Source organism: Rhipicephalus microplus, chromosome 7 (assembly GCF_043290135.1).
Source record: "Rhipicephalus microplus isolate Deutch F79 chromosome 7, USDA_Rmic, whole genome shotgun sequence".
NCBI classification, from domain to species: domain Eukaryota; kingdom Metazoa; phylum Arthropoda; class Arachnida; order Ixodida; family Ixodidae; genus Rhipicephalus; species Rhipicephalus microplus.
The window spans coordinates 89,332,059-89,346,124 of record NC_134706.1 but is presented as its reverse complement, the minus strand read 5'-3'; the positions used below and the strand labels follow the sequence as shown (position 1 = coordinate 89,346,124).

At 44.7% G+C, this 14,066-nt stretch overlaps 1 protein-coding gene across 6 annotated transcripts in view; it reads right to left on the bottom strand.

Annotated features, from left to right (window-relative positions):
- The window catches only part of LOC119185020 (uncharacterized), an 89,972-nt gene that overhangs the window by 53,648 nt on the left and 22,258 nt on the right, over positions 1-14,066 (bottom strand). For all 6 annotated transcript variants that reach the window (XM_075869459.1, XM_075869460.1, XM_075869458.1 and 3 more), the window contains one exon: positions 4,039-4,278. In XM_075869459.1, coding sequence (XP_075725574.1) covers positions 4,039-4,278 — 240 coding nt within the window. The remainder of the gene's footprint in view (positions 1-4,038; positions 4,279-14,066) is intronic.

Sequence of the window (14,066 nt, the reverse complement as noted above, 5' to 3'; positions counted from 1 at the left end):
ACTCGGTTAGAATGGCCAACTCTGTGGTTTTCGCTAAGCGAAACTGGCGCCAGAACATACAGCCTAGCTAGAAGCTGCAGCGCGCTCAATGCATGGCAGCATATTTTAGCGGGGTCACGCATATTCACAACAGAACAGAAAAGATTATGGCGTTACCGTGCAGAATAAAAAAAAACCGCTTGGGCGCATCTTACTTTCTTGGTATTCATGACGCTGCTCAGAAAACCATGTAGACAACTTAACTCATTCTAGTTCACTATAATTCAGTGTTTTTTTCCATACTGAAGCCAAGGTTGGTATCAAAATTCTTGCTTTTGAGGCTGTTTTGGAGCAGCTTGGCGCAAGACAACGGAAACGTATCAGAAATGCGCAATATGTGCAGCTGTCTCACCCCTGCTACATGAGCATTTAAGGGGAGATGCTACTCGAAAAAGGTTTTTTTTTATTTCATAACCCAGCTCCTTGAAATTTTAGGTGTTAGTAAAGCTTGCAGTGCTGATTTCATAACTGCAATTATTTGTTTGATAGCTATAGTAGTTCCGGAGTTACTACAACTTTGATATCAAAATATAGTGTTTTTTGTGCACATAATAAAGCTTACTAAAAATTTTCACACAGAATTGCAAAATGGCTCATTCTGCTGCACTTGAGCAGTACAATACAGAAAAGTACCTCAAACAGAAAATTTATTTGCTACATTAAAAAAAAAAAATTAAAAGTACTAAATGCATATTTTACATCTCTCTATCAGTGTATCAAGTTGTGTAACAAAAAATCTGTGATGTATAATGCAACCTAAAGTAGATACTTGTATTCTAGAGTGGCTGATTAAGCTCTGTGCAAAATTTCATCAAGATAGGACTATTTTATGCCTAAAAAAGATTGTGCACAAGATGAGAGAATTACCTCAAAATGGAAATCGAGAAAAATGCATTTGAAAGTTGTAAATATGTTTACTCATGATTACACAGTGCGATTTGCACAAAACTTGGTGATATCATAGAAGGGACACAGCTAGAGCACCTAAAATTGTCCTGCTCCATATGTGGATCCTTCTCGCCGCTTGAGAAGGGAGTCATCAAGGCGCGCTTTCTTTGCCACGTTCCGCCGATGGGCCCTTGCCTCGGCTGTTTCACACGCAGACATTCTTTCGATTCTCCTCTGGTCGCGGGATTGGCCCAGGGTGATCAGTTGATCTGGTGGGACTACACCAAGCTCCTCTAGCACGTGTTCAAAGCTTGAATGTCCTTTATTGAACCACAACACGGCCATAGCAGCTGCAGTTTCCACTGTTGTCCGGGAGGCAAACTTAGTCTTCGGACACAACAACCAGATTTTGCTGTTCAAAGATTCTGCAGCGTTTTGGGTCTTCCCTTGGATACAACGCACCAGCAACTTTTCATCTGTGAGCCGCTTGTAAATGGGAAGCACAGCCAATCCTTGAGCCTTGGTCAAGATTGGTGTGTGGTCGGGTGGGGCCTCCCCAAGCGCTTCAGCTCGCCTCGACAGTATCGGTGGCTGCCTGCTGTGTTGCTCGATGATGAATGGAAATATGAGGCCCAGATGGCACGATGCATTTTCAGAATATCACCTCTGTTGTTTGTGATTGCAATACGGTAATAGTTCTGCAGCTTCTGAATTGTGCCATCTGTCAGCTTTTCCCCTCGTGGAAGTCTTGTTGGCAGTTTCCGAAGTGCAGTGCCTAGACGCTTGGCCACATGGTTTGTGCACTCCTCCTTGTCCACAACAGCTTCACCATATACCTTGGCCTCAGCGACAGCGGTATAAGCTTTGCTGTCCCCATCACTGAGGAACTTGGTGAAGCGCAATGGTGTTGTGTATGAGGATGTCCTGCCCCATATGCGCAAAGCTGCCTCAGTCTCCATGGCATGAGAGGAGCACTCTGTATTTTTTTCGCAGACAGGTGTGTGGAATGCTTGCCATATTTCTTCCTCATCACCCAAGTCCTGGTGCCGGCTACAGGCAAGGCAGTAATTCGATAGCACTTCAAAATCTAGGCACAAACCAGTGTCCACAGACACAGCAGTGCCGATGCCATTGTGGCTCTTGTGCCCTCTTTTTTGCCATGTGCCATCATACATGACAGCAACATCAGCCCCATCCACTTTCTCTTTAGTTATCATCCGCGCTTTCGCCAGGTTTTCTTGCACAGCTTTGGTAGCTGCAGCATGAACTTTTTTGCCAATTGCAATAAAAGTCTTATGATGCATAGGTATTGGCAGTCCAAGAATAGCGCAAAAACGCGACAGCTGTTCATGCCCAATGCCTATTGCACGCGCAGCCACAACTACCTTCACATTGACAGCGAAGCTGTCACGCGAGCTGCCGCTTCGGTAGCTCCAGTCATCACCGGCATCGGTGGGCTGTCTTTCCGGCAGAACACGCCGCGAACTATGCGCGGCAGAAACCACTGACTCAGGACACTCACTGTTATCACAGTGCAGCTCGAGGAACGAAGAGAGGCCCTTACGTTTACTTGCGGTGTCGCGAACGACGAGTCCAGCGGTGTGGCATGTTGGACAAACAGCACGGCTTACCATCGATGTCAGTGCGCCGATGTCACAAAATACTCCGCTCACAGAGCCACAAACACTCTTCGTTCTTTCGCTTTCGAACTGTTCAATCTTTTTTTCTGATGCGCTGATGAACTTGATCGCGGCGTCGATTTCGTCAAAGTTCCCGCAAGCCGCCGTATCCCCGCTGCCTTGATTAGGCCTAGTGGCCCGCGGCTCGCATTCTTCTACCGCTGCTTTGCGCTTCGGTTTACGTCGACGCCCTTGGTACTTGTTCTTGCTTGCAAACTTTCGTGCTCGGAAGTCTCGCTTCTTCGAGTTATCCATGGTGAACTCGGAAAAACGTAGAAACGCACGGCAAGTGCCGATCGTCGCAAGCGCTCAGCGAGCGAGGCCGATCAGATGTAGCCAATGGCGGCCTCGGTAGCGTACCATGTGACCGGTAGAGATGCGCGAAGCGGCTGCAGCTTGGCTGCAAACCGACTTGGAAACGACTGTTTTGTGAAATTCCTCACTAAAATACGAAACTAGGGGGACGCCTGTACACTAGAAGGAGCCTTGATCTACACCACCGAACAAACCCCGATGGCGGACGTCATCGTGTTGCCGAGTGGCGGATTTTCAAAAATAGCCGTCGGATGCGTGAATTCGCGACTTCGGCAGCTACCTTCACTAGCGCAGATCGACTTTTTACCACTTTCTCGTTTGAATTCAGCTATGACCTTTGGGGAAATGATAGTTGAATGATCAAAAGTGATTTTAGAAGCAATATCTCAAAAGTGGAAATTTTCGCAAAAAACGCGATTTTTCGACCCGCATCTCCCCTTAAAATCACTTTCCAAGTTTGCTCAAAGCATGCAGCATCACTATATACTGTCCATAAAATGTTGGTCTGTGCATTTTTATTTTTCACTCCTTTCTTCAAAGAAGAACTTCTTTTTAAGAAGAACGCCAACCATGTCATTTTGAACTACCCAAGGCTGAAATGAATTTGAGAGCAAATTAACAAGCTTACCAATGCATTAACCTCTAAAGAATGTAGCCAAACAAGTGCCATTTAACTTGACAGTACAACCTTAGCAGGGGTGGAAGCAAGCTTCAGTCTTTTGGAGCAATGCAACTTAGTTTAAGAGCATATTTATAGGATCACTCATTAAAATTCACTAATGCTTATCTTTCTGGTAAACAAAAGATAATTCCAATGAGTGTCCAATACTGACGAAGCGACCATACCGCCAATACCCCCCCACCCAACACACATACACACACGCGTACAGTCGGTATTGGGTATATTGAACTCGGATATATCGAATTACCGGCTATATCGAACACCGCAAAATCCCCTGAAAAAACACATGTAAAAGTATAGGGCAAAGGCGCGCGTATATCGAACACTTGTACGTCGAAATACTTTATATATCGAACGGTGCGCCGCGCCGGAGCCGTGACACTGATCACAAAAGGTGAACCTTGGCTTCAAGTGTCAACTTTTGTGCATAATTACCTCTTTGAGTTGATGCACTGGAAATGGCGTCAAGGAGCGGAGACCCGTAACAGATGACACTGGACTAGATGGAGTGGGGGACTTGAGCAATGAGGTTAACAGTGATGTTGAGACCGCAGGTGGTGTTGGAGGGGTACAGGACGTCACATGTGGCAAAGGCGAAACCACTTTGGGTTGTGGTGTGCACGGCCTCTCCACTTCTGGTATTTCCTGGACTTGTGGAGTCAGAGGGTCCTCCACCTAAGCACAGTAATAGTCAAATACAATTGCATTCAGCCAACAGAACTTCCAGCACAAACAAGCACGTGATTGAGTAACAGGCAACATAAATATTGTGACCAACCTGTACTGTATTGGACCACAAGGCCTCCTTTCTGTTCTTATGCTACAGTGCACTAGAATATGGGGTAGTGTGTTCAGACGCAATCATTCACATGCATCGCGTGAAGCGGCACGCGTGAATAAAAAACACGATCTGCTAGGCGGTGCTGCTGCTGCTGCATGGGCTGATGGAATAATCAGTCTGCCTTTTCAGCTGCTGTGCAGTGACTGCTGCGTATGTTCGCGCCAACCCAACTAATTTTTTTTCTTGCGATTTCTTTGCTCGCTAGTGGCCACGCTACATGGAAGCAATGCCAGGTTGTCTGCATTATTAGTCCTGCTTCACAGTAATAGTTCTGCTTCGGACTCTGAACCTGATGTAGCCAACAGTACACAGACAGCTTTACTGAAACACTTGCTCGTGCTTTGTGTGCGCTCAATTTATTGGAGCTCTCATCGCATTTCAAACCACTAAACAGTTGTTTACTGCCAGCTCATTATGGGGAAAAACGACAATATTGTATATACACGAGACAGCAGTGATTTTCTCCGGTGACTTCTTTGGGATACTGAGACAATCATGCGGATCAAACGATCATCTCACACCAACGAAATGTTTTATCAAGTACTTGTCATTTTACAGCCTCACAAAAGCAGTCAGCTTGGGCCAAAAAGTGGCCCATGCCCCCCCCCCCCCAGGATTTTTTTCGCCATGGCATAGAGTGAAAAATGACAATTCCAAGGGGAAGCCCTTCCTAAAATCAAGGTAAAAAAATTTCATAATTCCACATATAAAAATTTCTATATTGTTGAAAATATGTTTAATTATAATAAAAAAATGTCATTAAACTACAAAGAGGAGTTTTAAAAACCTCTGAATTGTTTTGTATAGCAAAAATATATGCGTAACTATGAACAAAACCACATAGCTACTTGACATTTTCTCCAGGGTGGCCTCCATTTGGTTGAAGGCAAATTTGTCAGTGCATGGTTAACGTTACTTTTTGATTTGTGCAATGTATGCTTGACTTTAACACTCAAGCATAATCCACACGGGGAGTCGGTGGGGGTTGTCCCTCCTCCCCTCCCAGTCAAAATCGACCCCATACACTGACCAAGTAAAATATGCGGGGGTGGATTGCAGCAATGAACATATGCCGTTCTTAATGAGGAACTGTGTGCACACCTATGCACTCAGCTACTCACTCATTGACAAACATGCTATTAGTAAATGAAAAATGCACATTGGTAAACATGATCATCACTAGTGGTATAAATACATTCACTAAAAAATGCAAATAAACAAAAAAACGATGACTAGCAACTCGGCAAAAAAGAAAAGAGGCCCATATTCACTGATCATAAGCGCGACTGGCCACTATGGGAGTACATGCCAAAACCACAATATGATTACCAGTACAAACAACATCTCCAATACTTTTGGCATCATTGTCTGCTACTTCTCCTTAATAACGCAAAACCACAATATGATTACCAGTACAAACAACATCTCCAATACTTTTGGCATCATTGTCTGCTACTTCTCCTTAATAACACTTAATCACCCGTGGCACTCCTTGAGGTGCTGTACTACCTTTCAAAATGGCTATGGCCCCTCTACCCTCACAGCTATCCCAAATTCCTGACCTCCACCATATTTTTTATGCGAACGACGTCACTATCTGGAGTACATCTGGATCTCCCTGCCACATGCATGACACTTTACAATGTGGCCTGTTGTAAGCGATTGTGGAACAGCAAATAGCTGTTTTGGATCAGATTTGTAGCAGTTAGAACACTGTTTGAAAGAAGCTTTTTAGCTGAAAAATGCGTTGAAAATCGGCTTGGAACAGGCAAAATGGAGTTTGAGATCACTATAAGCAGTAAAGAAGTGCCGAACTTTTTAAAGGATATTAAAGCACGATATTCTGCTCTAACGTAAACAAGAACACAATGCCAACAGTCCGATAGCAGCATTAGTTTATGCGAAATGTTTGCATCCAATAATGTCGCATGCACAATTCACCACAGCACAAAAGATATTCATTGTGGGTGCATGTGCTGCATTAGTTTATGCAAAATGTTTGCATCCAATAATGTCACATGCACAATTCACCACAGCACAAAAGATGTTCATTGTGGGTGCATGTGCATTAGTGACAAGGCAACACCATTTATGTAAGTGACAGGTGTCAAAACTTTTTTCGCTCCTAGTGTTCGAAAGGGGAAGGGGGTGCGCACCTACAGTCACCCACCTCTCCCTCCATTATCACCTCTTAGATTCGCCACTGGCAGGGGTTCTCAACCTTGTTCTGCAAAAGCGGTACAGTGAAATCTCGGTAGAACGAACCCCACATTAACAAACTTTTCAGATTAACAAACTTTTAAAAATCTCACGCCGACTGCTAATAGTTTCAATGTAAAATTATTTCACTACTAAGCACTTCAGAACACCGAACTTTTCAGAATAGCGAGCATTAACTTAGGATTATGTTCTGAAATCCGTCGCGACCACCGGAGCGGTACGCAAGCAGGCGACAAAGCGAATGGACACCTTGCTTCTCGGAAAACGCGCAACGGTGTGAAGGGAAAAAAAAATTGAAGGTGACTTTTTTTCTTTTTTTGTGTGTGTTTAAACACCGATGCTGCAGGTTTATAAGCGAGCGCAGAGGCAAGGGCAACACGGGAGGGCAAGGTCAGAGAGGCAAAGTCGGAGTTGCGGAGCAGGAAGCATGGGCATGGAAAACCTGAGACAGCAAGAGAGCGAAAAACGAAACGCGAGGAATTTTCTTTTTTAGCACTTTTTCTTCGAAAGAGGTGACGACAGCCGTGACACTTCGGGTTTTTACTTGGAGGCCTTGTTTTTTCAGTCGTGTTCATCTCTTTTCAATGATTACTTATCGCGTTCGCAAAGCAAGTCGGCGTTCACGCTGCGGTGATACTACAGATGAGTTAATCTCTGCTTGCGAAGAAGAAGCGGAAGCAGTTTTCGCTAAGCGAGACAATGGATATTCTTCGGCAACTGGAAGGCAGAAGGCAGGCTGTTCTGACCAAACAACCGAATCGCACCACAGGAATCTGGATGAGCTGGAGGCCTTTGCGCTGCAAAGTTTGTGCTGCTCGCTTAAAAAAAAATCAGAGACTTCTTTAAGGTAAACGTGCATTTTTTTTTGTGTTTACTTGTGCATTTGTTTTTTTTCTCTGGAAAAACAAGTTCAAGGACCCACCGTTGTAAAGGTTGCGGGAATTGAGGCTAGCCCGCTGCCTTTGCGCGGGCTTTGCCACTTTTTCTGCCGTTCTCATGTCCCGACATGTCTCTTATCCTTTGCTGTCTGCCGCGCTGGGATAGCGGAGTGACGTTTAATCCCCTGACCCGGCAGTGAATGTTGACTGTGGTGTCGCGCGCAAAGTCTCCGGAGTGGTTTCGCGCGCTGTGTCGGGAGCGGGCAGAGAGAGACCTCTCCGGGGACGACATGGGGCAAGCACGCTTTTCTTTTCCGTCCATCAGCTCCCTGCCGGGCTCGTTCGTACTTTTCCAACAGCTTCTTGCGCCCGCGGCGAATGCTTACCTTATGTCGCCCCCCCCCCCCCCCCTTTCTTAACGCTAGGCCGAAGAGTGGTACGGTGTCCTAGTGCGTGGCCTAGCTATGCCGACCCCTCTCCCTCCGAAGCCAACGCGAGCGCCTTTGCCCTCGCTCGAGCAACCGGGCCTTGGTCCCGGTGTCTCCATGGATCACCTTTACCGCGGAGACGTGCTCGTGGCACCCTGTGTAGTACCTTTATGCCCGTGACGTGGATAAGCCTATTTGCTTTCCCACCGCGCCCTTGCAGCGGGCTGTACTGCGCTTGGTGTTGCTACAGACAATAAAGTGTTGAGACTTTGAGCAGAATCGTGTTCTCGCCACGGCGACAGTCAACGCGTGCCCTGCGGCTCGCTAAGACCGGACCCACGCTGGTGGCCGTACTCCTTCGGGATACGTGTACACCACAAGGTAAGTCATTTTGGTCAGCGAAAAATAAGTATTTATGGTTAATTTTCGAGCCTTCACTACAACGAGCTTTCAAAATAGCGAACGAATTTCCCCGGTCCCCTGAAGTTCGTTATACCAAGATTTCAGTACATTAGGTTTCTGCGAGTTCAAAGAAATAAGTCAACTGCATGCCGTCTATATCCAAATAATTTACACAGTTTACTACTTAAAGAAACAACTTCAGATTACACTTAGGATTTAACTAAACCACCACAAGCCGCATTCACACATCAGTTTTCTACGAAGAGGGAGAAACTCGCGTAGCAGCAGCACTCCATACTCGTCATTACGCGGTTAGTGGACACACGGTGGCCGCACTGAGCACGTTCACAAGTGTAGTTTTTTTAGAATTGCATGGATAGGAATCGCACAGAAAGTTTTGCAATCTGAGACTCACTTGTTTAACCTTCTTTGACAATTTACAGTGACAGTGGCTACTGAAGCAGCGTTTTATAAGAAATGCGAGCGTAGTCACGCGTTATTTCTGGCTCGCGACGCGTCAGTGTCTGCCTGGCACAGTTGCTATGCGCACTCGTTCGCCAACGCATCATGCCGGTTTTCTAATGAAGTCACACGATGAGCACTACAATACGAGCTAGTGGCAACACTTCATGCTCGCGCATATTTGTAACTCCAGAAAATGCTCCGTGTGCTGGCAACACTGGTAAAAAAACAAAGATTGCTACGCCGAACAATGTCGATGCGACACTTTTGCTTGGTGCTGTGCTGAAGTTTCTTGATTGCGACTTTGGATCATTTTGCTTCGTCGAAGGCGAAAGGATGCTGGCAGCGGATAGCCTCATTCTCATAACCATCAAAGATTTCACTGCCAAAACAGCGGAAATAGAAGCACTGTGCGCGGAAACATCGAGCCTCTTCGGGGAACCGCATCAGATTTACATGAGGAACCTGTCTAGCGAGCTTGAGGTTGAAGACCGCATAGCCTTATTCTCATCGGCATCAAGGATTTCACTGGCGAAACAGCGGAAATAAAAGCACTGTGCGCGCAAACATCGAGCCTCTTCGGGGAACCACATCAGATTTACATGAGGAACCTGTCTAGCGAGCCCGAGGTTGAAGACCGCCACTGCTGATGAGTAGAGCGCCTCTCCAAAAGATGCTAGCACTTTTGCATTGCGTTTCTACTCTGCAGGCAAGGTCTCAAAATTTTTTGAGGTAACTACACTCCAACTCGTGCTGCCAATTGCATGTATCCCATTGAGTTTCATAGTCCCGTGAAAAGCTTAATACACATGCCGTTCACTTGATTACAGAACAGAGAAATTTCTGGGCAGTGTACTTCGGCATAAAGCAAATCGTAGTTCAGCAGTGCTAGTTTCTTTTGCAGTGCTCCTCTGTTTTGATCGCGATTCATGTTACTAGCATTCTAATAAATACAGTGGAACCCCGATTATACGACTTTCAGGGGACTACGCAAAACTGTCATATAATCCGGGCGTCTTATAATTGAAAAACTAAGATTATGGGCGATGGCACTCAGTCTTGCCCAAAAAAACAGGTACAGACTGCCTGAATAACACCACAGCACGACCGCAAAAAAGGTTGATTAATTTATTCTTGCCAGTGGCAGCTCATGGCAGCATTACTCAGTTGAAAGAGGCACGAGCGAATCTTTATTCTACTCCTAAAAAGAAGTTGACTCCAACGGGTATCTTTCTATCAATAAATAAAAACTGAGAATTATTTGCGCGAGATAACAAAACCGAAGCTGCTTTGCCGACAGCCTCCTGTTAAGAGAGTCAGACACAGGACACCGTGTCATCATTATCACATAATGGCAATGGAGCACGAGTTTGCATAGAATTCCCTCGCGTGCAACTGAGCTATGCGCGTTGTAAATTGTTGCCTTGTGAAATGCAACTAGTGGTGTCCCGCTCGTATTATGAGAGTGGATGTCAAGCAAAAGTAATTTTGCACGGTGAAAACTGCTGCGTCATTCATGCCCTTATCCATGCGCAAGCCTGTGCCTGCGAGTGCGACAAAGGCAGATCAGCTGCATGCCGACAAAAAAGTTTCCACGGACCGAAACCGTGAAAACAACAGCTTTTCAGCAAACTGAAGTTACTGTGTGTCACTAGGACTGGATATGGTAGAGCCCTAATTGCATACCGCGCCCCACAGCTTATAAATCATTTAGGTGAACAATTCAATTTTAACCTCTCATTAATGCAATTCCAATATCACATAAAACATCTCCTCATTAATTGAGTATAGTAAACATCATGTTTCCAATAAACTTCTGGCTAGGTTCCACATCTACTCTCACCTTTAGGTACAAAAGGCGTGAATATACAGTAGCATGTAGGTTCATACGGGCAGATGTATGAATGAATATATGAGTAAATTATATGAATATATCAATATGTATGTATTTTTTTTTTATATGTAATGAAAAGAGCCTCGATGTCCGATTCTGTGTGTCTATGCAGCCTATTTTTTGTACTTATGTCACCTATTTTTGCTTTTATGCTATTTTTGTGTTTGTGTTATTATGCTGCTTGCTCCTTGTATTGTGATAATTATTATTCAATGTAGCACTGTTTGCTGAACTTTTTTCGCACAGCGAAGCCACGTCAGTCCGAATGGCCTTTAGCTTCGCTTTGTTTTTCTGTATATCTCCAGAAATAAAATCTGTTCTGTTCTGTTCAAATAGACCTTGGCTAGTTAACTACCCCGAATACATATGCACGCGATCGAGGCATATGTAGAAGAGCCTGAACTTCCAGGAGAGCAAATTTTTCATTCTATGAAGACATCCTGTCTCACTCTGCTTTTCCAGTCGTAAACCATGGGGAACACAACTTCATATTTTGCACTCGTGTATATTCGTATATTCGGGCGAGGTTTCATTCGAGTAGAGGTCATTTTTTCTGCCAAGCAGAATCTGAAAGGCGTCGTTAGATGCAAGGTCGGCGTAAAACTGCAGGGTAAACCAAGGCTTTTATTTCATTATTTCTATGAGGATTTTGCCGGGACTAAACTAATTTGTCGTAAAATGCGGGTCGTAAAGAAACAGGGGGACGTATATTAGAAGTTCCACTGTAAGGTGTTGTGCTCCCAACATTCACTCGCTTGTTAGTGTTGGCAGAAGTTGCAATTCAAAACAGATATATACACGCATGCTACAAATGCGCGGACATGACATATATAAGCACAAACACACATACACACACGGACGACCTTCGCACGCATACACACACGTGTGTGCATGTACATACACACATCCTAAAACAAAAATATTCGGCAGGAAAGATTACAGCTGCTTATAAGGGCACTGACAAAATTTCACGGCCGAGATAGCCTGTACGGTTGATTCCCAGAAACATTCGTATATCATCTGCAAAATTTGAACAGCGAATATAGCTGAGAAGGTATTTTGAAAGAATCTTGAAGTTTGCACGAGCCCTCGACTCCATCGGGCCATTGACACCATCGAAGGGGACCCCTAGGTGACCCCCTACTTCCCTCACGTCACCAGGCTGCAGCCAACAAAACAAGTTATGATGACGTCATAGCCGCCATTTTTCTTTTTCCACGTTTGTTACCGCAGTCTATGTTTCTCTGTGGCTGGTTGCGAGTGCGTGGCGCAGGCTTAGAAATTTCTGTGTTTGGCGATATTGCAGTCTCGTTTCCTATTCGGATGTAATTCTTGATGCGGACCATGCAAAAGTGTGCCACAGTTCTGTGTGCTGACGTGGTCAAAAGCTGCGCACGCCATGTGGCGACAGTTGAACCCAGTTTTTGGAGCTCTCTCAAACCGAAACAAACTGATCCATAATAAGGAACCTGTAAATAAGTATCGCGTGCTATAGCAAACAATGTGTGGTGTCATGACTAAGAGGCCCCCAGCAACACATTGCAGCAGAAAAACGCGAGTCCAAAGTTTTTGTGTCAGTACCCCTTTAATTTAAAAATGGTTAGCAATACGTCTTGCGCAGAAGACAAGCATATGCGAAAAATACAGTCCCACATGTAACGCATCCAATTTCCTGAACCGTTTGCGTATATAAACGAAACTATTCCGCGCTTAGAGTTGCTAGAATACAGATAAAAATGCAGACAGGCTAAGTAATAGTGTACTCACCGAGGAGAATTAAGTAGTCGCGAGCGAATTGATTGGAACAAACTACCATAGTGTCTGTCACCTTCTTTCCAATGCTCTAGTCACTGATTTGCGCTGTTCTCCGCTGCGCGTCATCTACATTCTTTGGGAAGTGATAGAACGATACGTTAATTTTCATCTTTCCATCGCGATGTCACGCATTGTGGCACACTGAAGTTGACTCTGGATATCGCGTTTTTTTTTTTCTTTCTGGGCTCGCACGTGCAGCATGGTGAAAATAAAGGAACTATGCGGCCGCTTCTCAACATGCGCAACGTGGTAATACATCTCCTTTCAAGGCTGACCCTGTAAGCACCGTTTCCAGGCGCGGCCTCTGAGTGGACAGCGCTCACTTGCAATCTCAAATAGGCTTTATGTTACTATCAGTATACCACAAAACCCTCGCACAGCGAAATTGAGATAGAACACCCCATTTGCAAAATATCAAGCTAGTAAAGCTCTAAAAATTATTAGTATACATGTGTAAATGCTACTAACAATATGCAACACTAAACACACTGTACAGCAGCATGGTCTGCATGCACGATATTATGATAACTACAAAGACTGAGAAAAAAAATCAATTGTATGCATATTATAGACAGTTCCTCAATACATGTGATGAGCTCCAAGACTGCAGACAAAAATGCTGAATGGTAAATAACAGCAGATGGTTCAGTTATTGCTTAATTATCACAAGGATAACCCTAGCAGTGAAAAAAAGACTAAGCAAATTTTGGGGCAGTATGGGAAGCTATGCATGTTTCGAGCCAAACTAAGAATATTTTGAGCCAGAAATGCTCTAGTGACTTATGAACTTTGGTGCAGTTGGCGAATGATGTGCTTGAATTGCCACGGTGTGGTACAGATAGGTAGATTTGTAGCAAAATGGTACAAATGGTACCGTTAGACCACTACTGATTAATATGCTCATGCTTCGACAAAAATGTCCTCGCGACTATATTCCACTGATCTCAAGAACCATTATCAAATTTTTGATGCATTAGGCTTAGCAGGTGCAGCTCAACAAACGGCCTATCTCATAAAAAACAAAATATACCTGATACTTTGTCTTCATCGTAAAATGGCACAAAGCGATGGCTCATTTCATCATTTATTCGTTGCTGCCAGTACAGTGAGTGAGCGACGAGCGCAAGTTCGCACTGAAGAGGAAAGTCACGTCTGCATGGGCACTGCTATGATGGTTTGTAACCACAGTAACTGGCGGTTGCTGATACAGCAATCAGACGCACACAACATCAATGCGAAGAATAAACATATGAAGCATCGATGTGATGAAGCATGCGCCAAACCCAAATGTCTCAACCCTGCCAATTGTAGGTAATCATATCTGGAGCTGCATGTAGCTGCTAAAACGTGTGGCTTGCTTACACCCCACAGGTTTGGCAGTACTGAACTGTAGTGATGGGATAGAGTACAGTCAATGTCCTGCAGTGGGTATCAGCCACTAAATCAAAGCACAACAGCAAGGGACCAAGCTTACTGATACCATGCGGAATTTGCAGAACAGAGTGAAAGAGGACAGATTTATA